General features: G+C 46.4%; 1 protein-coding gene across 7 annotated transcripts in view; it reads left to right on the top strand.

Moving 5' to 3' along the window:
* LOC135027842 (uncharacterized) overlaps positions 1–25,742 on the top strand; it is a 1,366,020-nt gene that overhangs the window by 998,392 nt on the left and 341,886 nt on the right. For all 7 annotated transcript variants that reach the window (XR_010224289.1, XM_063953745.1, XM_063953744.1 and 4 more), the window contains 2 exons: positions 16,471–16,683; positions 18,097–18,212. Coding sequence is in view for 6 of the 7 variants with exons in the window: in XM_063953745.1 (XP_063809815.1) it covers positions 16,471–16,683; positions 18,097–18,212 (329 nt within the window). In the remaining variant the exon portion in view is untranslated. The remainder of the gene's footprint in view (positions 1–16,470; positions 16,684–18,096; positions 18,213–25,742) is intronic.

Raw genomic sequence — 25,742 nt, forward strand, 5'->3', positions numbered from 1 at the left:
GTTCTCGGCAGATACCACTGGTAAGTCTACCTTCTTGACCTATGTTCCCTCACAACGGTTGGTGACGCATTTTTCTAGGATGCAGTCATTTCGACCGAATGGATCTGGTTTTCCCTTTCTTTGCAGGTAGAGGAAGGTGAAAAGGTAAGAGGTCAGCAGGCTTTTCAAGTTCGCAGTTACAGGAATCATCCTCTGTTTCTACCACATCCACAGCCTGTCGCTGGGTCTATCTTGCAGGAGCCCACACCGGTCAGACCACGTCTAATACTCTACAGTCAGTCCTGGAACGGACATGGACCAGTGAGTTTAATGAATAGAGTCCCAAGGGGGACATACTGGAGTTTCCAGACGATTCCCCTCACTGATTTTTCAAATAAACCTTTCCAATTCTCCTCTGGATGGGGAGGTTGTATGCGACGCCATACATGAGTTTGGTCAGGATCAGGTCATTGTCCTGCTGTCCCGGTCACACAAAAAAAGAAAAGAAAAAAAGGATAAAAGCTGTGATTCAAGCTTTTTCGTGCTTCTGAGGCCGGAAGGCTTGGTCAGAACAATTCCAAACAATTTCCACTTAAGAAGTTGAACTACAAGATAAAATCTCTTGGGGCAGGGATCTCCAATCTTTTAAGGAGAAAGAGGGTCTAAATACGGTTCTTCCGCATTAGGCTTACCTGGTTTTGCTATTCAGGATTGTCAGTGCCAATTCACTGGAGTGATGGCGGTATGATGGTTTTCTTCAATAATAAAGAGTCATTATTACTCTGTACAGGGACCCTCTCCGGCGTACGGGGAGGGTAAGAAACAAGTGGTGCAAAACGTTTTTTTTTTATCCCTGACGGAGCGTCAACAAAGTGGTTGGCTCCTAAACTTGCCAGAATCACGGTTGATCCCAACGACGCGGTTGTCGGCATTGAAAAAGATGTTAGATACAGAACTGTTGAGAGTTAGTTTCTTCCACTGGAAAGAACTTTGAAGATCCAGAGTCGGGTCAGATCTACAAAAGTGTTAATCCATCAATACGTTCCATTGATGAAAATAGAGTTGCGGCCTACGAGGCCATTCAGTGAGCAGGTTAAATGCCAGAGAATTTTTTAGCGGCACCAATTGGACATGTGGTCCGGGTCTCACCTGCACATACACCGGAAGATAATCTTATCTTCCAGGACCAGAATTTCTCTCCTGTGGTGGCTGCTCAGTTCTCACCTCCTAGAGGGATGAAGGTTCGCGATCCACGATGGGATCCTGGTGTCCATGGATGCAAGTCTCCAGGGCTGGGGAGCAGTCATTCAGGGAGAAACGAGTTTCCAGGGAAAATGGTCAAGCCAGAAAGCTTGTCTGCACATAAACATTCTGGAAGATCTTGTTCGTGGTCTGCCCGTCTTAATTCAGTTGGACTACATACAGCAGTGGCGTACGTAAACCGTTAGGGCGGATCGGAGAGCAGAGCGGAGATGGCAGATTCCACAAAAGTTTTCCTCTGGGCGGAAAGGCATGTAAACGCTCTGTCAGCGATCTTCAGTTCGGGTGTAGACAACTGGGAAACAGACTTCTTCAGCAGACACGATCTCCATTCAGGAGAGTGGGGTCTTCATCAAGAGGTCTTTGCAGAAGTGTCAAGTCGTTGGGGAATTCCTCAAATAGACATGTTGACGTTTCGCCTCAATAAGAAACTTCCAAAATATTGTTCCAGGTCGAGGGACCCTCAAGTAGTAGAGGTGGACGCCCTGGTGACGCCAAATCATAGCCCGGAAGGGTATTCCCAGTGAAGTCATTCCCACACTTCTATAGGCTAGGAAAGAAGTAACGGCAAAGCGTTACCACCGTATTTGGAGGAATATGTGTCTTGGTGTGAATCCAAGAAAGCTCCTAAAACAGAGGATTTTCAGCTGGGGCGGTTGCTCCATATTTTACAAGCAAGTGTGGAGGCGGGCTTAAAGTTAGGCTCCATTAAAGTACAAATTTCGGCATTATCAATTTTCTTTCAGAAGGAAAGGCCTTCCTTCCAGAAATACAGACCTTCTTGAAAGCGTGTTGCACATCCAACCTCCTTTTGTGCCCCCTGTGGCTCCATGGGATCTTAATGTGCTGTTTCAGTTCCTGCAATCTCATTGGTTTTAGCCTTTACTTAAGGTTGCATTAAAATTTCTTACTTGGAAAGTGGCCATGATGTTGGCCTTAGCATCCGCAAGGCGGGTATCTGAATTGGTGGCTTTGTCTCACAAAAGCCCTATTTAATCTTCCATGCTGATAGAGCGGAGTTAAGAACTCGTCAGCAATTTCTGCCAAAAGTGGTTTCACGTAAACCAGCCTATTGTGTTGCCAGTGACTACTGACACCTTGGCAGAATCGAAGTCTATCGATGTGGTCAGAGCTTTAAAAATATATGTCGCCAGAATGGCTCATATTAGGAAAACAGAGGTTATGTTTGTGCTATGGGCTCCCAACAAGATTGGGGCTCCAGCTTCCAAGCAGACTATTGCGCGCTGGATCTGTAATACGATTCAGCGGGATCATTCTACAGCAGGATTGCTGTTACCAAAATCGGTGAAGGCCCATTCTACTAGAAAGGTGGGCTCATCCTGGGCGGCTGGTCGAGTGGTCTCGGCATTACAGCTTTGCTGAGCTGCTACTTGGTCGGGATCAAACACCTTTACGAAGTTACAGGTTTGATACCCTGGCTGATGTGGACCTCTTGTTTGGTCAATCGGTGCTGCAGAGTCGTCCACACTCTCCCGCCTGTTCTAGAGCTTTGGTATAAACCCCATGGTTCTTGAAGCATCCCCAGCATGCTCTAGGACGAATGAGATAATAGGATTTTAATACCTACCGGTAAATCCTTTTCTCTTAGTCCGTAGAGGATGCTGGGCGCCCATCCCAGTGCGTACTGTATCTGCAGTGGTTGGGTATGTTTACACACTTGGTGTGTTGTGTTTAAGTCAGCCTGTGGCTGATGACGTTCATGCCAGGGCATGCGTTATGCTGTTATTGGTTGTGTTTACACACACAGGTTGTGTTACTATGTCAGCGTATTGCTGCATATTCTTCATGCTGTCGGAGGATGTTCTATTGAATGCCATGTTCGACGGCATACTGAGGTGTGAGCTGGTAAGATGCTCACCGTGGTTTATCAATAAATTCTTTCCTCGAAATGTCCGTCTCCCTGGGCACAGTTACTTAAACTGGAGTCTGGAGGAGGGGCATAGAGGGAGGAGCCAGTTCACACCCAATCAAAGTCTTAAAGTGTGCCTATGTCTCCTGCGGATCCCGTCTATACCCCATGGTTCTTGAAGCATCCCCAGCATCCTCTACGGACTAAGAGAAAAGGATTTACCGGTAGGTATTAAAATCCTATTTTTTTACACAATTAGTCCAGTTTACTAAAAAATATAAGAAAAAACTGAGCAAGTGAATAGGCATACTATGTGGACAATATCTACAGGAGCAGAAAACATTGGATCCTGGGGATGGGTTGGGGCTGTTATGCAGCGGTCATAATACCGACCACGGCATCTCGATGGTTAATATTGCGGTCGGGTAAGTATGCTATCCCTCGCTCCTAACCCTGCTTTACTGTAGCTTAAACCTACCACCCCTCCCCCCGCAGCATAACCCTAATCCTACCCGTAGGTGTTCACACTTAACCCCTCCCCCCCTTCCTGCAGCCTAAACCTAACCCTTCCTACCCTAAAGCCTAACCTTAACTCTCCCCGGGGGTGCCTAAACCTTACCCCCCCACCTCTCCCACGCAACCTAAACCTATCCCCTGCTCCCCATAGCATAAACCTAACCTCCAACCAACACCCCCCCTCCATGAGGCTAAACTCTCATGTTGCTTGGCAGTCACTCGTTCAGGATCCCTGCTGTTGGTATGCCGGCGCTGGGATTGTGATCTCAATCCGGATGCCGGGGTCGGTATTTCGGCGCCAGGATCCTGACCGGATCCCCTGGGGGTAGAGTATGCCTTTTGAAACTGTAATAATGAATGTGTACAGTATACATATAATATACATACAAGTATGATGGATGTATATGTAAATCCTGTCCTAGTATAGGGGCAAATTCAGTATGAATCGCAAGTAGCGATTCGTACGGAATTTTTGCTGAGGTGCCGCGGGCGCATACACAGCAGGCCCTACTGCGCATGCGCCCGCAATTTCTGCGGGGGGCCTCAGAAATGATGATCGCCTCTACATGTCAATCAGGCAGAGGTGGGAGGGGGGCGGCAACGCTACGTTTTCTGGGTGGAAACGGAGCGTTGCGGGGGCGTGCCAGCCCAAACGGTGGGCTGGTACACGCGAACGGGGGCGTGTCGGGGGTGCGGCCACAGCGGCTGCGTGACATCACACGCAGCCGCTGCGACAACAAAAATGTCGCCGGACTCCTGCGGCCACAGCTAAGCTGCGCCGGCAGGAGTCATCCTTGATTTCTGCTAACAAGCAGAAATTGCGTGCTGTTCGCAATTTCTGCTTGAAGCGGGGGGGGGGGGGGGGGGGGAGGCGCCTGTCAGCATGCGTGCTAATGGTTAGCAAATTCTGCTGATTAGCATAATTTGCTAACCTTACTGAATTGGCCCCATAGTGTACAAACAGTTAAAGGACCAATGTAGAATAGCACTTTAACGTTAGAAATGTTTCAGGCCTGTCATAACGATCACAGATGACTCCAATATGATTGATCCTGTGAAAGATATGTTGGACTATTGTATCTGTATCGTACATGATTACACATATTGTATGATTATATGATTATTAGACCAGTCTTCTCTAAAACATAAATGATTTCTTCATCATGCAGTACATTGTGACCCTGCTTTTACATTATTTTATTAATTGTTACTCTTTCACCAGCAAGCTGTTACATCAATATTTCTCTGACGTCCTAGTGGATGCTGGGAACTCCGTAAGGACCATGGGGAATAGCGGGCTCCGAAGGAGGCTGGGCACTCTAGAAAGATTTCAGACTACCTGGTGTGCACTGGCTCCTCCCACTATGACCCTCCTCCAAGCCTCAGTTAGAATTCGTGCCCGGCCGAGGTTGGATGCACACTAGGGGCTCTCCTGAGCTCTTAGAAAGAATAGACTTAGGTTTTTTATTTTCAGTGAGACCTGCTGGCAACAGGCTCACTGCAGCGAGGGACTAAGGGGAGAAGAAGCGAACTCGCCTGCTTGCAGCCGGATTGGGCTTCTTAGGCTACTGGACACCATTAGCTCCAGAGGGATCGACCGCAGGCCCAGTCCTTGGTGTTCGGTCCCGGAGCCGCGCCGCCGTCCCCCTTACAGAGCCGGAAGCAAGAAGATGGTCCGGAAAATCGGCGGCATGAAGACTCTGTCTTCACCAAGGTAGCGCACAGCACTGCAGCTGTGCGCCATTGCTCCTCTCACACTTCACACTCCGGTCACTGAGGGTGCAGGGCGCTGGGGGGGGGGCGCCCTGAGGCAGCAATAATAACACCTTGGCTGGCTAAAATACCTCAATATATAGCCCCAGAGGCTATATATGAGGTAAATACCCCTGCCAGAATTCCATAAAAAGCGGGAGAATAGGCCGCGAAAAAGGGGCGGAGCCTATCTCCTCAGCACACTGGCGCCATTTTTCCCTCACAGCTCGGCTGGAAGGAAGCTCCCTGGCTCTTCCCTGCAATATACAGTAACAGTAAGAGGGAAAAGAGAGGGGGGGCATTAAATTTGGCAGTATATATACATATATTATATGAAAAGCAGCTATTAGGGACATAACTCAGTTAGTCCCTGTATATATATAGCGCTCTGGTGTGTGCTGGCATACTCTCACTCTGTCCCCCCAAAGGGCTTTTTGTGGGTCCTGTCCTCTGTTGAGCATTCCCTGTGTGTGTGGGGTGTGTCGGTATGGCTGTGTCGACATGTTTAATGAGGTGGAGGCGGAGCAGATGCATTTTGAAGGGACGTCACCCCCTGCGGGGCAGACACCCGAGTGGATGAACTTATGGAAAGAAATGAGTGCACGTATAGATTCTTTACATAAGAAATTTGACGACATGCCAAATGTGGGACAGCCGGGATCTCAGCTCGTGCCTGTCCAGGTGCCTCAGGGGTCGTCAGGGGCTCTAAAACGCCCGCTACCTCAGTTTGCAGACCCGGATGTCGACACGGATACTGATAACAGTGTCGACGACAATGAGTCAAACCTAATGCCTGTCAGGGCCATTCACTGCATGATTGAGGCAATGAAAGAGGTGTTAAACATTTCTGATTTACATCCAGGTACCACAAAAAAGGGTATTATGTTTGGGGAGAAAAAACTACCCGTAGTTTCTCTATCGTCCTAGTGGATGCTGGGGTTCCTGAAAGGACCATGGGGAATAGCGGCTCCGCAGGAGACAGGGCACAAAAAGTAAAGCTTTTCCAGATCAGGTGGTGTGCACTGGCTCCTCCCCCTATGACCCTCCTCCAGACTCCAGTTAGATTTTTGTGCCCGGCCGAGAAGGGTGCAATTCTAGGTGGCTCTCATAAAGAGCTGCTTAGAGAAAGTTTAGCTTAGGTTTTTTATTTTACAGTGATTCCTGCTGGCAACAGGATCACTGCAACGAGGGACAGAGGGGAGAAGAAGTGAACTCACCTGCGTGCAGGATGGATTGGCTTCTTGGCTACTGGACATCAGCTCCAGAGGGACGATCACAGGTACAGCCTGGATGGTCACCGGAGCCGCGCCGCCGGCCCCCTTGCAGATGCTGAAGTAAGAAGAGGTCCAGAATCGGCGGCTGAAGACTCCTGCAGTCTTCTAAAGGTAGCGCACAGCACTGCAGCTGTGCGCCATTTTCCTCTCAGCACACTTCACACGCAGTCACTGAGGGTGCAGGGCGCTGGGGGGGGGCGCCCTGGGAGGCAAATGTAAACCTATATAAAGGCTATAAATACCTCACATATAGCCCCCAGAGGCTATATGGAGATATTTAACCCCTGCCTGTATTCACAAAATAGCGGGAGACGAGCCCGCCGAAAAAGGGGCGGGGCCTATCTCCTCAGCACACGGCGCCATTTCCTCTCACAGCTCCGCTGGTCAGGACGGCTCCCAGGTCTCTCCCCTGCACTGCACTACAGAAACAGGGTAAAACAGCGAGGGGGGGCAAATTTAATGGCAATATCTTGATATATATAAAGCAGCTATAAGGGAGCACTTATTATAAGGCTATCCCTGTCATATATAGCGCTTTTTGGTGTGTGCTGGCAGACTCTCCCTCTGTCTCCCCAAAGGGCTAGTGGGTCCTGTCTTCGTTTAGAGCATTCCCTGTGTGTCTGCTGTGTGTCGGTACGTGTGTGTCGACATGTATGAGGACGATATTGGTGTGGAGGCGGAGCAATTGCCAAATATGGGGATGTCACCTCCTAGGGGGTCGACACCAGAATGGATGCCTTTATTTATGGAATTACGGGATAGTGTCAACACGCTAAAGCAGTCGTTTGACGACATGAGGCGGCCGGACAATCAATTAGTGCCTGTCCAGGCGCCTCAAACACCGTCAGGGGCTGTAAAACGCCCTTTGCCTCAGTCGGTCGACACAGACCCAGACACAGGCACTGATTCCAGTGGTGACGGTGACGAATCAACCGTATTTTCCAGTAGGGCCACACGTTATATGATTTTGGCAATGAAGGAGGCGTTACATTTAGCTGATACTACAGGTACCACTAAACAGGGTATTATGTGGGGTGTGAAAAAACTACCTATAGTTTTTCCTGAATCAGAAGAATTAAATGACGTGTGTGATGAAGCGTGGGTTGCCCCTGATAAAAAGCTGATAATTTAAAAGAAATTATTGGCATTATACCCTTTCCCGCCAGAGGTTAGGGAGCGCTGGGAAACACCTCCTAGGGTGGACAAGGCGCTAACACGCTTATCAAAACAAGTGGCGTTACCTTCTCCTGAGACGGCCGCACTTAAAGATCCATCAGATAGGAGGATGGAAAATATCCAAAAAAGTATATACACACATGCAGGTGTTATACTACGACCAGCTATAGCGACTGCCTGGATGTGCAGTGCTGGGGTAGTTTGGTCAGAGTCCCTGATTGAAAATATTGATACCCTGGACAGGGACAATATTTTACTGTCGTTAGAACAAATAAAGGATGCATTTCTTTATATGCGTGATGCACAGAGGGATATCTGCACACTGGCATCACGGGTAAGTGCTATGTCCATTTCGGCCAGAAGAGCTTTATGGACGCGACAGTGGACAGGCGATGCGGATTCAAAACGGCATATGGAAGTTTTGCCGTATAAAGGGGAGGAGTTATTTGGAGTCGGTCTATCAGATTTGGTGGCCACGGCTACAGCCGGGAAATCCACCTTTCTACCTCAAGTCACTCCCCAACAAAAAAAGGCACCGACTTTTCAACCGCAGCCCTTTCGTTCCTTTAAAAATAAGAGAGCAAAGGGCTATTCATATCTGCCACGAGGCAGAGGTCGAGGGAAGAAACAGCAACAGGCAGCTCCTTCCCAGGAACAGAAGCCCTCCCCGGCTTCTACAAAAGCCTCAGCATGACGCTGGGGCTTCTCAAGCGGACTCGGGGACGGTGGGAGGTCGTCTCAAAAATTACAGCGCGCAGTGGGCTCACTCGCAGGTAGATCCCTGGATCCTGCAGATAATATCTCAGGGGTACAGGTTGGAATTAGAGACAGATCCACCTCGCCGTTTCCTGAAGTCTGCTTTACCAACGTCCCCTTCCGAAAGGGAGACGGTTTTGGAAGCCATTCACAAGCTGTACTCTCAGCAGGTGATAGTCAAGGTACCTCTTCTACAACAAGGGAAGGGGTATTATTCCACTCTATTTGTGGTACCGAAGCCGGATGGCTCGGTAAGGCCTATTCTAAATCTGAAGTCCTTGAACCTGTACATAAAGAAGTTCAAGTTCAAGATGGAGTCACTCAGAGCAGTGATAGCGAACCTGGAAGAAGGGGACTTTATGGTATCCTTGGACATCAAGGATGCGTATCTTCACGTTCCAATTTACCCCTCACACCAGGGGTACCTCAGGTTCGTTGTACAAAACTGTCACTATCAGTTTCAGACGCTGCCGTTTGGTTTGTCCACGGCACCTCGGGTCTTTACAAAGGTAATGGCCGAGATGATGATTCTTCTTCGAAGAAAAGGCGTATTAATTATCCCATACTTGGACGATCTCCTAATAAGGGCAAGGTCCAGAGAACAGCTAGAGATGGGATTAGCAATATCTCAAGAGGTGCTAAAGCAGCACGGATGGATTCTGAATATTCCAAAATCCCAATTAATGCCGACAACTCGTCTGCTGTTCCTAGGGATGATTCTGGACACGGTTCAGAAAAAGGTTTTTCTTCCCGAGGAAAAAGCCAAGGAGTTATCCGACCTGGTCAGGAATCTCCTAAAACCAGGAAAGGTGTCTGTACATCAATGCACGCATCTTCAGATGCACCTGCGGATAACCCTGTCTCCAAGGACAAGGGTATCTCTTCTGTGGTGGTTGCAGAGGGCTCATCTATTGGAGGGCCGCAGATTCGGCATACAGGATTGGATCCTGGTGACCACGGACGCCAGCCTGAGAGGCTGGGGAGCAGTCACACAAGGAAGAAACTTCCAGGGAGTGTGGTCGAGCCTGGAAAAGTCTCTTCACATAAACATTCTGGAACTAAGAGCAATCTACAATGCTCTAAGCCAGGCGGAACCTCTGCTTCAAGGAAGACCGGTGTTGATCCAGTCGGACAACATCACGGCAGTCGCCCATGTAAACAGACAGGGCGGCACAAGAAGCAGGAGTGCAATGGCAGAAGCTGCCAGGATCCTTCGCTGGGCGGAGAATCACGTGATAGCACTGTCAGCAGTGTTCATCCCGGGAGTGGACAACTGGGAAGCAGACTTCCTCAGCAGACACGATCTTCACCCGGGAGAGTGGGGACTTCATCCAGAAGTTTTCCACATGCTAATAAACCGTTGGGAAAGACCAATGGTGGACATGATGGCGTCTCGCCTCAACAAAAAACTGGACAGGTATTGCGCCAGGTCAAGAGATCCGCAGGCAATAGCTGTGGACGCGCTGGTAACACCTTGGGTGTACCAGTCGGTGTATGTGTTTCCTCCTCTGCCTCTCATACCAAAGGTATTGAGAATCATACGGCAAAGCGGAGTAAGAACGATACTAGTGGCTCCGGATTGGCCAAGAAGGTCTTGGTACCCGGAACTTCAAGAGATGGTCACGGACGATCCGTGGCCTCTACCTCTAAGACAGGACCTGCTTCAGCAGGGACCGTGTCTATTCCAAGACTTACCGCGGCTGCGTTTGATGGCATGGCGGTTGAACGCCAGATCCTAAAAGGAAAAGGCATTCCAGAAGAAGTCATTCCTACCTTGATTAAGGCAAGAAAGGAAGTCACCGCGAAGCATTATCACCGCATTTGGCGGAAATATGTTGCGTGGTGCGAGGATCGGAGTGCTCCGACGGAGGAATTTCAACTGGGTCGTTTCCTACATTTCCTGCAATCAGGATTGTCTATGGGTCTCAAATTGGGATCTATTAAGGTTCAAATTTCGGCCCTGTCAATATTCTTCCAAAAAGAATTGGCCTCAGTTCCTGAGGTCCAGACTTTTGTCAAAGGAGTACTGCATATACAGCCTCCTGTGGTGCCTCCGGTGGCACCGTGGGATCTAAATGTAGTTTTAGATTTCCTCAAATCCCATTGGTTTGAACCACTAAAAAATGTGGATTTGAAATATCTCACATGGAAAGTGACTATGTTACTGGCCCTGGCGTCCGCCAGGAGAGTATCTGAACTGGCGGCTTTATCTTATAAAAGCCCTTATTTAATTTTCCATTCGGATAGGGCAGAGCTGCGGACGCGTCCGCATTTTCTCCCTAAGGTGGTATCAGCGTTTCACCTGAACCAGCCTATTGTAGTGCCTGCGGCTACAAGCGACTTGGAGGACTCCAAGTTGTTGGACGTTGTCAGAGCTTTAAAAATATACATTTCAAGGACGGCTGGAGTCAGAAAATCTGACTCGCTGTTTATACTGTATGCACCCAACAAGTTGGGTGCGCCTGCTTCTAAGCAGTCGATTGCTCGTTGGATTTGTAACACAATTCAACTTGCACATTCTGTGGCAGGCCTGCCACAGCCTAAATCTGTTAAGGCCCATTCCACAAGGAAGGTGGGCTCATCTTGGGCGGCTGCCCGAGGGGTCTCGGCATTACAACTCTGCCGAGCAGCTACGTGGTCAGGGGAGAACACGTTTGTAAAATTCTACAAATTTGATACCCTGGCAAAGGAGGACCTGGAGTTCTCTCATTCGGTGCTGCAGAGTCATCCGCACTCTCCCGCCCGTTTGGGAGCTTTGGTATAATCCCCATGGTCCTTTCAGGAACCCCAGCATCCACTAGGACGATAGAGAAAATAAGAATTTACTTACCGATAATTCTATTTCTCGGAGTCCGTAGTGGATGCTGGGCGCCCATCCCAAGTGCGGATTATCTGCAATACTTGTACATAGTTATTGTTAACTAATTCGGGTTATTGTTTAGGGAGCCATCTTTCAGAGGCTCCTCTGTTATCATACTGTTAACTGGGTTTAGATCACAAGTTGTACGGTGTGATTGGTGTGGCTGGTATGAGTCTTACCCGGGATTCAAAATCCTCCCTTATTGTGTACGCTCGTCCGGGCACAGTACCTAACTGGAGTCTGGAGGAGGGTCATAGGGGGAGGAGCCAGTGCACACCACCTGATCTGGAAAAGCTTTACTTTTTGTGCCCTGTCTCCTGCGGAGCCGCTATTCCCCATGGTCCTTTCAGGAACCCCAGCATCCACTACGGACTCCGAGAAATAGAATTATCGGTAAGTAAATTCTTATTTTTTCCCCCATCAGATGAACTAAATGAAGTGTGTGAAGAAGCGTGGCTTTTCCCTGATAAAAAATTTGTAATTCCTAAGAAGGTACTAATGGCGTTCCCTTTCCCGCCAGAGGATAGGTCACGTTGGGAAACACCACCTAGGGTGGATAAAGCGCTCACACGTTTGTCAAAAAAGGTGGCACTACCCTCTCAGGATACGGCCGCCCTTAAGGAGCCTGCTGATAGAAAGCAGGAGGCAATCCTGAAGTCTGTATACACACACTCAGGCATTATACTTAGACCAGCTATTGCGTCAGCTTGGATGTGCAGTGCTGCCGCTGCATGGTCAGAAAAACTGTCAGAAAATATTGACACACTAGACAGAGACACTATTCTGCTAACGATTGACCATATAAAAGATTCAGTCTTATATATGAGAGATGCACAGAGGGAAATTTGCCGGCTGGCATCTAAAGTAAGTGCATTGTCTATCTCTGCTAGGAGATGCTTATGGACTCGTCAGTGGACGGGAGATGCAGATTCCAAGAGGCACATGGAAGTTTTGCCTTATAAAGGGGAGGAATTATTTGGGGATGGTCTCTCCGACCTAGTTTCCACAACAACGTCTGGGAAGTCAGCATTTTTACCCCATGTTCCCTCACAGCCTAAGAAGGCGCCATTTTATCAGGTTCAGTCCTTTCGGACCCAGAAAAGCAAGCGTGGAAAATGAGGGTCTTTTCTGTCTAGAGGCAGAGGTAGGGGAAAAAGGCTGCAACAGACAGCAGGTTCCCAGGAACAAAAGTCCTCCCCCGCTTCCTCTTCCAAGTCCGCCGCATGACGGTGGGGCTCCACAGGTGGAGCCAGGTACGGTGGGGGCCCGCCTCAGAAATTTCAGCAATCAGTTGGCTCGCTCACAGGTGGATCCCTGGATCCTTCAAGTAGTATCTCAGGGATACATGCTGGAATTCGAGTCGGCTCCACCCCACCGGTTCCTAAAATCTGCCTTGCCGATTGCTCCCTCAGACAGGGAGGCGGTGCTAGCGGCAATTCACAAGCTGTATTCCCAGCAGGTGATAATCAAGGTACCCCTACTTCAACAAGGCCGGGGTTACTATTCCACACTATTTGTGGTACTGAAGCCGGACGGTTCGGTGAGACCCATTTTAAATTTGAAGTCCTTGAACATGTACATAAAAAAATTCAAGTTCAAGATGGAATCGCTCAGGGCGGTTATTGCAAGCCTGGACGAGGGGGATTACATGGTTTCCCTGGACATCAAGGATGCTTACCTGCATGTCCCCATTTACCATCCTCACCAGGAGTACCTCAGATTTGTGGTACAGGATTGCCATTACCAATTCCAGACGCTGCCGTTTGGACTCTCCACGGCACCAAGGGTATTTACCAAGGTTATGGCGGAAATGATGATACTCCTTCGAAGAAAGGGAGTTTTAATTATCCCGTACTTGGACGATCTCCTAATAAAGGCACGGTCCGAAGAACAGTTGTTGGTAGGAGTAGCACTATCTCAGGAAGTGCTGAACCAGCACAGCTGGATTCTGAATATCCCAAAGTCACAGCTGGTCCCGACGACACGTCTACTGTTCCTGGGGATGATTCTGGACACAGTCCAGAAAAAAGTGTTTCTCCCGGAGGAGAAAGCCAGGGAGTTGTCTTCTCTAGTCAGAGACCTCCTGAAACCAAAACAGGTATCGGTGCATCACTGCACGCGGGTCCTGGGAAAGATGGTAGCTTCTTACGAAGCAATTCCATTCGGCAGGTTCCATGCCAGAATCTTTCAGTGGGACCTGTTGGACAAGTGGTCCGGATCGCATCTTCAGATGCATCGCTTGATAACCCTGTCTGCAAGAACCAGGGTGTCTCTTCTGTGGTGGCTGCAGAGTGCTCATCTTCTGGAGGGTCGCAGATTCGGCATTCAGGACTGGGTCCTGGTGACCACGGATGCCAGCCTGCGAGGCTGGGGGGCAGTCACAAAGGGAAGAAACTTCCAAGGACTATGGACAAGTCAGGAGACTTCCCTTCACATAAATATTCTGGAACTAAGGGCCATCTACAATGCCCTAAGTCAAGCAAAATCCCTGCTCCTACACCAGCCGGTGCTGATCCAGTCAGACAACATCACGGCAGTCGCCCATGTGAATCGACAGGGCGGCACAAGAAGCAGGATGGCAATGACAGAAGCCACAAGAATTCTCCGATGGGCGGAAAATCATGTACTAGCACTGTCAGCAGTGTTCATTCCGGGAGTGGACAACTGGGAAGCAGACTTCCTCAGCAGACACGACCTCCACCCGGGAGAGTGGGGACTTCATCCAGAAGTTTTCCAAATGATTGTACATCAGTGGGGTCGTCCACAGGTGGACATGATGGCGTCCCGCCTAAACAAAAAACTAGAGAGGTATTGCGCCAGGTCAAGAGACCCTCAAGCGATAGCTGTGGACGCTCTGGTGACACCGTGGGTGTACCAGTCAGTTTATGTGTTCCCTCCGCTGCCTCTCATACCAAAGGTATTGAGAATAATAAGAAAGCGAGGAGTAAACACAATTCTCGTGGTTCCGGATTGGCCAAGAAGAACATGGTACCCGGAACTTCAAGAGATGATCTCAGAGGACCCGTGGCCTTTGCCGCTAAGACAAGACCTGCTACAGCAGGGGCCCTGTCTGTTCCAAGACTTACCGCGGCTGCGTTTGACGGCATGGCGGTTGAACGCCGGATCCTGAAAGAAAAGGGCATTCCGGAGGAAGTCATTCCTACGCTTATTAAAGCCAGGAAAGAGGTTACAGCAAATCATTATCACTGCATATGGCGGAAATATGTTGCATGGTGTGAGGCCGAAAAGGCCCCAACTGAGGAATTTCAACTAGGTCGATTTCTGCATTTCCTGCAAGCAGGAGTGAATATGGGCCTAAAACTGGGTTCCATTAAGGTACAGATCTCGGCTCTATCGATTTTCTTTCAGAAAGAACTAGCTTCAGTACCTGAAGTTCAGACATTTGTAAAGGGAGTGCTGCATATTCAGCCCCCATATGTGCCTCCTGTGGCACCTTGGGATCTCAACGTGGTGTTGAGTTTCTTAAAATCACATTGGTTTGAACCACTAAAAACCGTGGATCTGAAATATCTCACGTGGAAGGTGGTCATGTTATTGGCCTTGGCTTCTGCCAGGCGAGTATCAGAATTGGCGGCTTTGTCTTATAAAAGCCCTTATCTGATTTTCCATATGGATAGGGCAGAATTGAGGACTCGTCCCCAGTTTCTCCCTAAGGTGGTGTCAGCGTTTTATTTGAACCAGCCTATTGTGGTGCCTGCGGCCACTAGGGACTTGGAGGACTCCAAGTTGTTAGACGTGGTCAGGGCCCTGAAAATATATGTTTCCAGGACGGCTGGAGTCAGAAAATCTGACTCGCTGTTTATCCTATATGCACCCAACAAGCTGGGTGCTCCTGCTTCTAAGCAGACTATTGCTCGTTGGATTTGTAGTACAATTCAACTTGCACATTCTGTGGCAGGCCTGCCACAGCCAAAATCTGTCAATGCCCATTCCACAAGGAAGGTGGGCTCATCTTGGGCGGCTGCCCGAGGGGTCTCGGCTTTACAACTTTGCCAAGCTGCTACTTGGTCAGGGGCAAACACGTTTGCAAAATTCTATAAATTTGATACCCTGGCTGAGGAGGACCTGGAGTTCTCTCATTCGGTGTTGCAGAGTCATCCGCACTCTCCCGCCCGTTTGGGAGCTTTGGTATAATCCCCATGGTCCTTACGGAGTTCCCAGCATCCACTAGGACGTCAGAGAAAATAAGAATTTACTCACCGGTAATTCTATTTCTCGTAGTCCGTAGTGGATGCTGGGCGCCCATCCCAAGTGCGGTTTATCTGCAATACTTGTACATAGTTATTGTTAACTAAATTGGGTTATTGTTGAGCCATCTGTTGAGAGGCTCAGTTGTTTCATACTGTTAACTGGGTTTCATATCACGAGTTGTACGGTGTGATTGGTGTGGCTGGTATGAGTCTTACCCGGGATTCAAAATCCTTCCCTATTGTGTACGCTCGTCCGGGCACAGTATCCTAACTGAGGCTTGGAGGAGGGTCATAGTGGGAGGAGCCAGTGCACACCAGGTAGTCTGAAATCTTTCTAGAGTGCCCAGCCTCCTTCGGAGCCCGCTATTCCCCATGGTCCTTACGGAGTTCCCAGCATCCACTACGGACTACGAGAAATAGAATTACCGGTGAGTAAATTCTTATTTTAGCATTAATAACGGAACCAATTTCTCACATTTCTCAGATGTGTTAATCCAAAGGCCTTTCAGTGAATAATAATAACTACTAATTAAATGATATCTTTTTATCATTGGATATACGTAATTGCCACTAGCTTCCCAAAGCACATTTATTAACGTGGATTTAGTTGAACTGAATGTGATTTAATGAAATGCAGGTGTGCAATTAAGTTTGCATTGGTCTTACAGCTCATTCACTGGTGAATTAATAGATAGTTAACATTGCCTCGGCAGACGATAGATATTTAGGTTGTCATCCACTTGATAACAATGAGTGATAATATGGTAAAAGATTTCTAATTTTAACATTTATTTCACGATCACTTGTGTAAAACAGATGGCTCAGGAAATAAAGAAGATGCAGGTGAAGGTGTTGTTCAGCTTCCTGCATGTGGTGAGATAGGATGTCAATTGGATGACTTCCACCGCTTACTGGTGGTTCGTGCAGCACGTCCAGACCGCTTTCCTAGTGCTTTATGTCGATGTGTGCAAAGATTGTCCAGTGACCTGGAACTCCGCAATCTCCCCCTCGGCATTTATAACATAGCAGGTAAGTTACAAAAGCTACAAGTAAACCATAACACTGACTGCTTACAACATGACTTTTTCTTTTAACCTTAAAACTACATCATTGATGTTCATAGACAAATGCAGCACCCTCTCTTTTTGGCCATCAGCTCAAATTATGATCACAAAAGCAATAATATAGGGGGTCATTCCGAGTTGTTCGCTCGCAAGCTGCTTTTAGCAGCTTTGCACACGCTAAGCCGCCGCCTACTGGGAGTGAATCTTAGCATATCAAAATTGCGAACGAAAGATTAGCAGAATTGCGAATAGACACTTCTTAGCAGTTTCTGAGTAGCTCCAGACTTACTCGGCATCTGCGATCAGTTCAGTGCTTGTCGTTCCAGGTTTGACGTCACAAACACACCCAGCATTCGCCCAGACACTCCTCCGTTTCTCCAGCCACTCCCGCGTTTTTCCCAGAAACAGTAGCGTTTTTTCACACACTCCCATAAAACGGCCTGTTTCCGCCCAGAAACAGCCACTTCCTGTCAATCACACTCCGATCACCAGAACGAAGAAAAAACCTTGTAATGCCGTGAGTAAAATTCCTAACTGCATAGCAAATTTATTTGGCGCAGTCGCAGTGCGGACATTGCGCATGCGCATTAGCGACTAATCGCTCCGTTGCGAGAAAAGAATAACGAGCGAACAACTCGGAATGACCCCCATAATACGATCACTACAGCTGCCACCACATCATGCAGTTTAAGGGACAAATCAGAGCTGCTGCACATGCCCAGTGGTAGCAGCTTCTTCTACCAAGTTTGCTGTGTGTGTGAGTCCTCAATCAGAGCTGTGCCAGGAAGAAGAGACAGGCGCCTTACCATTAGGTGGGGGAATGTGTGCTAGGAAAGTGCATTTCTGCCTCCTACTGGTTCTATTATGTTTGTGTATTTATTTATTTATTATGTGATATTTACCCCTTTCATGACCATTTGTGTTATTAATATTAATGAATATTAATAGCCTATACTATACAACCATCTATAGTGCTAATTAATAATACTGTATTCTATACACTATCCAGTGTATAAAAAGACCTATATGTACATATACAGTATGTCCAGGGTCAGTACTAGGTTCTTCTACCGCTTCCCCAGACTCCTACCATTGCTCTAATGTTTTGCGGAGAGGGAGATTGTGGATTGCATTTGGAAACTCACCCTCTAGAAATGCTGCTTTTACACAGATACTAATATACAGTATGTATAAACTCCTGAATGAATAAAATCTCCTTAGACTGCTTATATGCAAAAAGAAATGTGTATCATACAGAATAACACACACAGCGCACTCCATACTGTATATTTAATGCATATTAAAGTGTGTGTGTGTGTGTGTGTGTGTATATATATATATATATATATATACTGTATGTTATTTTTTTTCCTTGCAGCACTGGAGCCTGATATCTTTGGTGTTTTAGTTGTTGAACCGTCTAGCAGGACACCTTCATATGGTGATGCAATCTTGAGCCATAAAGCCAAATTAACAATAATCCGTGCAGCAAAGGTAATTTGATTACATTTTATGTTCCCCTCCTGACTGTTGAGGCAGTTTATTTCTCTACAGTGCCATCAGATATAACATTATATTAACTTCATTCAGTTTAATTATTGTTTTGCTTTAATCATGTAATCATATTGCTATTTTACTGTATAACATTCTCATACATGCTCTGATGGCGTTTAACATGCTAAACATATTTATAATAAATCTCCAATTGTGAGCTGTAATTCTTAATAAAGAGATTAGTCTTTTGGGTATATGTAACGGGTTCACTACGGTATGCTGGCGGTCGGGCTCCCGGCGACCAGCATACCGGCGCCGAGAGGCCGACCGCCGGCTTACCAACAGTGTGGTGAGTGCAAATGAGCCCCTTGCGGGCTCGCTGCGCTCGCCATGCTACGGGCACGGTGGCGCGCTAAACGCGACACGCTATTTTATTCTCCCTCCAGGGGGGTCGTGGACCCCCACGAGGGAGAATAAGTGTCGGTATGCCGGCTGACGGGATCCCGGCGCCGGTATACTGTGCGCCGGGATCCCGTCAGTCAGCATACTGAAGACCACCCTATGTAACAGCCTGCAAGTTTCAGGCAGCCCAAGATAGCAGAGATTTAGCCCATAGATTTAAGACAGCAATTATATAAAAAGCAAAACCAAACATTATTGCAGCTTTAACTCTACTTTTTCCCCCCCCCAGAGATTATTTAGGCACATCGCCATACTATGCTAGGGAGATGAAGACATTGATTAATATACTTTACTGTATAAAGACTGTTACTTCATTTTTATTGTGTAAGTCAGTAAACTAGTTTTTTTTGCCCTATTAACTCTCCAAATGGCCAAAGAGAGATTTTTATGCTCATAGTCACATGAAATTGCACCTTGAATGGTTTCCAGGTATAAATTATCATCTTGTGGGGACTACTCATGAAGCAGTGAAAAGTGTGGAGAAGTGAGCCAGTGGAGAAGTTGCCCATGGCAACCAATTTGCACATCTGATTATTATTTCTCACACATTCATTTAACTAAAAGACACATTCTATTATGTAATAGCGTCAGCTGCCCCTAAGTGAAAACAGCCATGACATGCCTGTATTTCCTGCCCCCTTCCTCAACACTGTGTCACCGCCCCCGAACGACGCCCATTGCTTGTCAATCAGGACGTGATCGCATCCTTCCGGTATGTGATCGTATGGTGACAACCTGCGCACGTGCACTGCAGCTGCTGTGTGTGCGCAGGAGGCAAAACCCTGGACTTGAGAGCGACGGGATCCCGGCGCCGGTATACTGTGCGCCGGGATCCCGTCAGTCAGCATACTGAAGACCACCCTATGTAACAGCCTGCAAGTTTCAGGCAGCCCAAGATAGCAGAGATTTAGCCCATAGATTTAAGACAGCAATTATATAAAAAGCAAAACCAAACATTATTGCAGCTTTAACTCTACTTTCCCCCCCCCCCAGAGATTATTTAGGCACATCGCCATACTATGCTAGGGAGATGAAGACATTGATTAATATACTTTACTGTATAAAGACTGTTACTTCATTTTTATTGTGTAAGTCAGTAAACTAGTTTTTTTTGCCCTATTAACTCTTCAAATGGCCAAAGAGAGATTTTTATGCTCATAGTCACATGAAATTGCACCTTGAATGGTTTCCAGGTATAAATTATCATCTTGTGGGGACTACTCATGAAGCAGTGAAAAGTGTGGAGAAGTGAGCCAGTGGAGAAGTTGCCCATGGCAACCAATTTGCACATCTGATTATTATTTCTCACACATTCATTTAACTAAAAGACACATCCTATTATGTAATAGTGTCAGCTGCCCCCTAAGTGAACAGTAATGGTAAATCACATTAAGAATTTTTTTTAAAGGGGATAGGGGTATGAGTGACCAATGGTGTCACAAATGGAATAAGAGCAGTAAAAGACTACTGGGTCTATTCATGAAGAATGTGAAAAGTGTGAAGAAGTGAGCCAGTGGGGAAGTTGCCCACGGCAACTAATCAGCTGTTACGTATAATTTTATAGAATGCATTTTATAAATGTTACCTCAACACTGATTGGTTGCATGGGTAACTTCTCCACTGGCACAATTCTCCACTTTTCTCACTGTATCGTGAATAGACCCCAATGCTCCATGCATTGCTGTTCTGTATGGTTTTTTTCATTCAGTTAAAAAACAAACACACTTACGGTACAAGCAGTCGAAAGGAGAGTTTGTCCAACATACAAAGTTGTGATATCTAATAGCGAGATGCCTAATGTCCTCATAGCTTGAAAAGTTATCGGGGGTTATTCAGAGATGGTCGCAATTCAGTTGCGATCGCATCGAATAGAGGTTGACCCCTGCCTATGCTGTGTGGCTGCGTAGGCAGGGGCACTACAGCCATGTTTCCTAGCGCAGGAAGCACAGGCAACGTCATAAGCCGGCCCTGAAAACAGCCATGACATGCCTGTATTTCCTGCCCCCTTCCTCAACACTGTGTCACCGCCCCCGGACGACGCCCATTGCTTGTCAATCAGGACGTAATTGCATCCTTCCGGTATGTGATCGTATGGTGACAACCTGCTCACGTGCACTGCAGCTGCTGTGTGTGCGCAGGACGCAAAACCCTGGACTTGAGAGTGAACGCAGCAGATGCATTCAGCTCTGAATAAGGCCCATTATATGTAGAGGAAGATAAAATAAGCAGTATTGTAGAAGAGAAAAAATATTAAGTGGATGGTTCAAGGTGATAGTGTACTTTGACTTAAAATCTTTGCTCCTATTAATCATGTGTTATTTAGTCATGGCTTTAACATCCTCTATATGTTTTTCCAAGTGTCTACTCCAAAAGAACTATGTAAACATGCATCAAGGTTATACGTGTTGGCGCAGTGCAGTAAAATAATGCTTTTACCTCTGAGAATTCCCCTGAATATACTGTAGAGAAGAGAAGTTATAACTTTATATTGTTAAATGTTCTGGCTGTAATATGGCCACACATATTCAGTTTCATAGATGATCTCAGGCTAACGAGCCAGTATTGCAGCATGTGTATCCCTGAAACAGCTGTGTTGCCTGATAAAGATCTAATAAACCATAATATCATTATTGAAACACTGGCAATAGTGTATGGGAGATGACTGGTGCTGCCTTGTGTGTGCAAGTTATCTTCCAACCATATACTCCAGGAGTGATCTGTGGGTCTCGTCAAAGTGTTAGCTGCATTTTCATCTCATTTTAATATAGCAGCAAATATAACTCTTATAACGGAAAGTAGTTATGTAACCGGTGGTCAGTTTTCCGACGGTCAAAACACCTCCCCTACACCCCGCCCCCTCACAATCCCAACGGTCGACATGCTGGCCAACAGGGACTATTTCCACGACACCCATAGAGTGGGAATAGAACCTGTGGCAACTGCAGCGTGGCGAGTGCAGCGAGCACACAAGGGGCTTCTTGTGCTCGACCCCTTCCACCCCTCCCCCCAACTATTGTCCTGAATTTTCTAGTAGATTGGTAAATTTAGCTGGGCAGTGGGTGAGACAGACAACCCCCCACCTGATGTTTCAGACGGCACCAGGATAAGTTTGCTCTCATGAAGCCTAATAGTAGTGACAATACTGCACAAATGGATGCTCACTGAGAAAGTCTTGTTTCACTCTCTGTTAAATGTAAGAGCATTATATGACATTTGGATGACTTGCTGTTACCACGGTGGATGGATGGATTTATGATCAATGCACAGACCTGATTTTGCACTAGTACATGAGATGTATGCCTAACGGATGGACATGTGACATACAATTTTTAGCGTAACTGTTCACTATCAGTAATCACTTTTAGGTCATTCCAAGTTGTTCGCTCGTTGCCGATTTTCGCAATGGAGCGATTAAGGCAAAAATGCGCATGTGCATGGTACGCAGTGCGCATGCGCTAAGTATTTTAGCACAAAACTTAGTAGATTTACTCACGGCCGAATGAAGAATTTTCATCGTTGAAGTGATCGGAGTGTGATTGACAGGAAGTGGGTGTTTCTGGGCAGAAACTGACCATTTTCTGGGAGTGTGCGGAAAAACGCAGGCGTGCCAGGATAAAACGCAGGAGTGGCTGGAGAAACGGGGGAGTGGCTGGCCGAACGCAGGGTGTGTTTGTGACGTCAAACCAGGAACGAAACGGGCTGAGCTGATTGCAGTGTAGGAGTAAGTCTGGAGCTACTCAGAAACTGCTAAGAATTTTCTATTCGCAATTCTGCTAATCTTTAATTCGCAATTCTGCTAAACTAAGATACACTCCCAGAGGGTGGCGGCCTAGCGTGTGCAATGCTGCTAAAATCTGCCAGCGAGCGAACAACTCGGAATGCCCCCCTTTGTTTCTTTTATAACTACATTCATTTTCTGCAGTTTAATATGAGAATGTTTCCGCAGATGTTTTTAGAGAGTTGATTGATTATATTGTGCTTTTTATAATATTAGTTCTACACCATTCATTATCCCATTCCTAAAGAATGAATCTATCTTATTTGTGTACGTTGCAGCAAGTAGATTAGATAGATCTGTGCTATAGAGGGCAACTTGCTGTGAAGCAGCGTGAAAGGACATTTCCTGTTAATCTTCAGTGTCTTGTACCATACATTTTTTTCTTTATATCCTGTGTCAGTATCTTGTCTTTCACACAATGTGCTCTTGATTGAGATAACCACATTATGCAGAAGAACGGTGTTAATCTTGGCGCTTTCAGTCCTTGCTGAAAAAATCTGCAAAACAAATAAACAAAAATGCCAAAACGCTTTATACATGATGTTATCTATTTGCAGTAGACATTCTTGATGAAGGTATAGAATAGATGTTTGCAGATGGATAAGAGTTTATGGAAGTAAATAGTAGAACACTACACGATCACTTGGCAAATGTTTTGGAATTAAATAGAATATCCTTACTTGAACATCCTAAAGCTGATTGGAAATATTTCACAGGATTATCCTCTTAATCCGTATCTATGGTGCACAGTTCAATAGAATAAACTGCACCCTCCAACAGAATTATACTTCCCCTACATTTTTTCTTTGCACTGTCCTGAAAAATGTGCATAAGAAATTATTTTTCATGCTAATTCCAAAAAAGTTCTACTGATGAACATTGGTCAATAGGGTAATCTTGGATGTGAGTAAGAAAGACATCCAGGGGGAGTCACCAAATCGGAGAATATAAATTCTCAGCAATTTCGAAAATACTATTAAAATGAGACTGGGACTCTTAAATTATTATATAAAGCACAAGATTCCCAAATTTGTAGAACTGCTTTGTGGTCTGTGCAGGGGAGTAGCTAGAGGAAGCAGGCCAGACACATGTCCAGGGTGATAGAGGGAGAGGGGCGCCAGCAAGGAATGGATCCAAGAAAGTAGGGTGAGCAGGAAGAGAGGGCAGTCAGCACACAGTTATCCCATATTTATAGGGCAGTACGGATGGCGTAGTGGTTAGCATTACTGCCTCACAGGACTTAGGTCATTCCCACCATGGCCCTAACTGTGTGGAGTTTGTATATTCTCCCTGTGCTTGCGTGGGTTTCCTCCGGGTACTCCGGTTTCCTCCCACAATCCCAAAATATACTGGTAGGTTAATTGGCTCACAACAAAATTAACCCTAGCGTGAATGTTTCTGTGTGTACATGTGGTAGGGAATATAGAGTGTAAGCTCCACTGGAGCAGGGACTGATGTGAATGGGCAAATAGTCTCTGTAAAGCGCTGCGGAATATGTGTGCGCGATATAAATAACTGGTAATAAATGAATATTAATAAATCCCATCCCAGGAGCTCTGCACTGCAGCAATAGGCTGCATTACCCCTATCTCTGCATAACCCTTCTTCCTCATCACTGACAGCAGCCTCAGCAGGACCTGCCTGGCAAGCAGCTGCTAATAATGCTTCCTGAATGCAACAAGAGAGGAATAGAAGAGATAGCCAACGGGTAAATTATGGTATTGTGGGGAATATATATTATGGTACAAAATAGTAAGGACAAGGGAGCAAGGGTTTCACACTTGAATAAGATTAATTAAGATAAAGTTTTTTTTTTTTTAGACTGGCGAGGTAATTAGGGGCTAATATACATAAATTCAATTATTTGATGCTGTTGGAGAGAATTAATAATGGGGATTATGTGGTTAATTATTGTAAAAGGGTTATTATATTAATTGCATTGAATGTGTTACGATGATGTTGAAGTAGTTAATATTTAAGTAGTTAATTATTGATGAAGGAATGATATTGTAAGGTGGTCAAAATTGGTCTCCATTGTATGGCGGTCACTGATGCTTTCTGTATTACATAGCGACCATGAATGCTCTGTGTGTTTTGTGGAAGTAAGTGTGGTGTTCTTTGTATTATATGGTGGTCATGTGATGCAATCTGTATCATGTGGCATTCACCATACAGTTTAGCATTTATCTTTGTTTAATAAAACTTATGATATTTGGAACACATTGTTTGTGTGTTACAAAATAAACTTCACTTACCTGGGTTTGAGACCACAATATCTATTCTGGGCTTGAATATTTTCAGGTTTATTATTTGAGTAATTTTACCTTCTATAATTAGCGGTATACTCATTACTTGCTACCTTTTAGTCTCTAGATTTTAGCTGTTTTGCTTTTGAGAGGACGACTTTACTGACTGATTATTCTATGGCTAGCCACCTATCCTCACCCATCTGGATCTGACTATTCAATTGTTTGTAACCTACACTTACTTGCCCTGTTACTGGACCAGGTTTTATCGCTAGCTTCCTGTCTTTACATTAATGTGCGCCACTATAAGATGCCTTTCTGTCTCCTGAGTCATATTGTATGGTACATGGGTGACCGCGTTGTCTTTGGCAGCACCCCCAAAATTAATTGAAATTAATAATGTTATGAAAGATACAGGGTTTAGTCATTAATGTCCTCATTCTCTAGCTAGTGCAGTAGTTTCCATCCCCCATTTTCCCTTTAATTATTCATTGTCCTGACATATGCCTGGATTTTGGTGTTCGATTATAATCAGTCTGTTTAGGTCCCTCCAGTATTGCTCTGTGTACACAACCCTCAGTGCGAATGTTTCCTACTTACACTTGGACACCACCATTTACATTACTACCCTACCCCATTTATCAGCACCTGTTGTAGAATAATCCTCTACTACTATGTGCACAAGACGTAGTACCCAAGTGCTGACAAGCAAGTTCAGCTCTCAGCTCTAAGAAAATTTGGGCTGTTATAGTACTACACCCAAAGACGGGTGGTATTCATGTGACCAACAGGGACTATTTCCACTCGTGGGTGTCCACGACACCCATAGAGTGGGAACAGAACCCGTGGCGACCGCAGGTCGCCACTGAGCCCGCAAGGGGCTTGCTGCACTCGCCCCTCCCCGCCGGGATCCCGGCGTCAGTATGCTGCCGAGATCATGGCGTCGGTAAGCTGACCGGCGGTCTCCAGTACTACACCCGTTAAAGACAAAGGCCACAAATTACTAATCTCAGGATGTTCATTCATTCATTTGGCATCACATTG

This window comes from Pseudophryne corroboree, chromosome 2 (assembly GCF_028390025.1).
Source record: "Pseudophryne corroboree isolate aPseCor3 chromosome 2, aPseCor3.hap2, whole genome shotgun sequence".
Classification (NCBI taxonomy): domain Eukaryota; kingdom Metazoa; phylum Chordata; class Amphibia; order Anura; family Myobatrachidae; genus Pseudophryne; species Pseudophryne corroboree.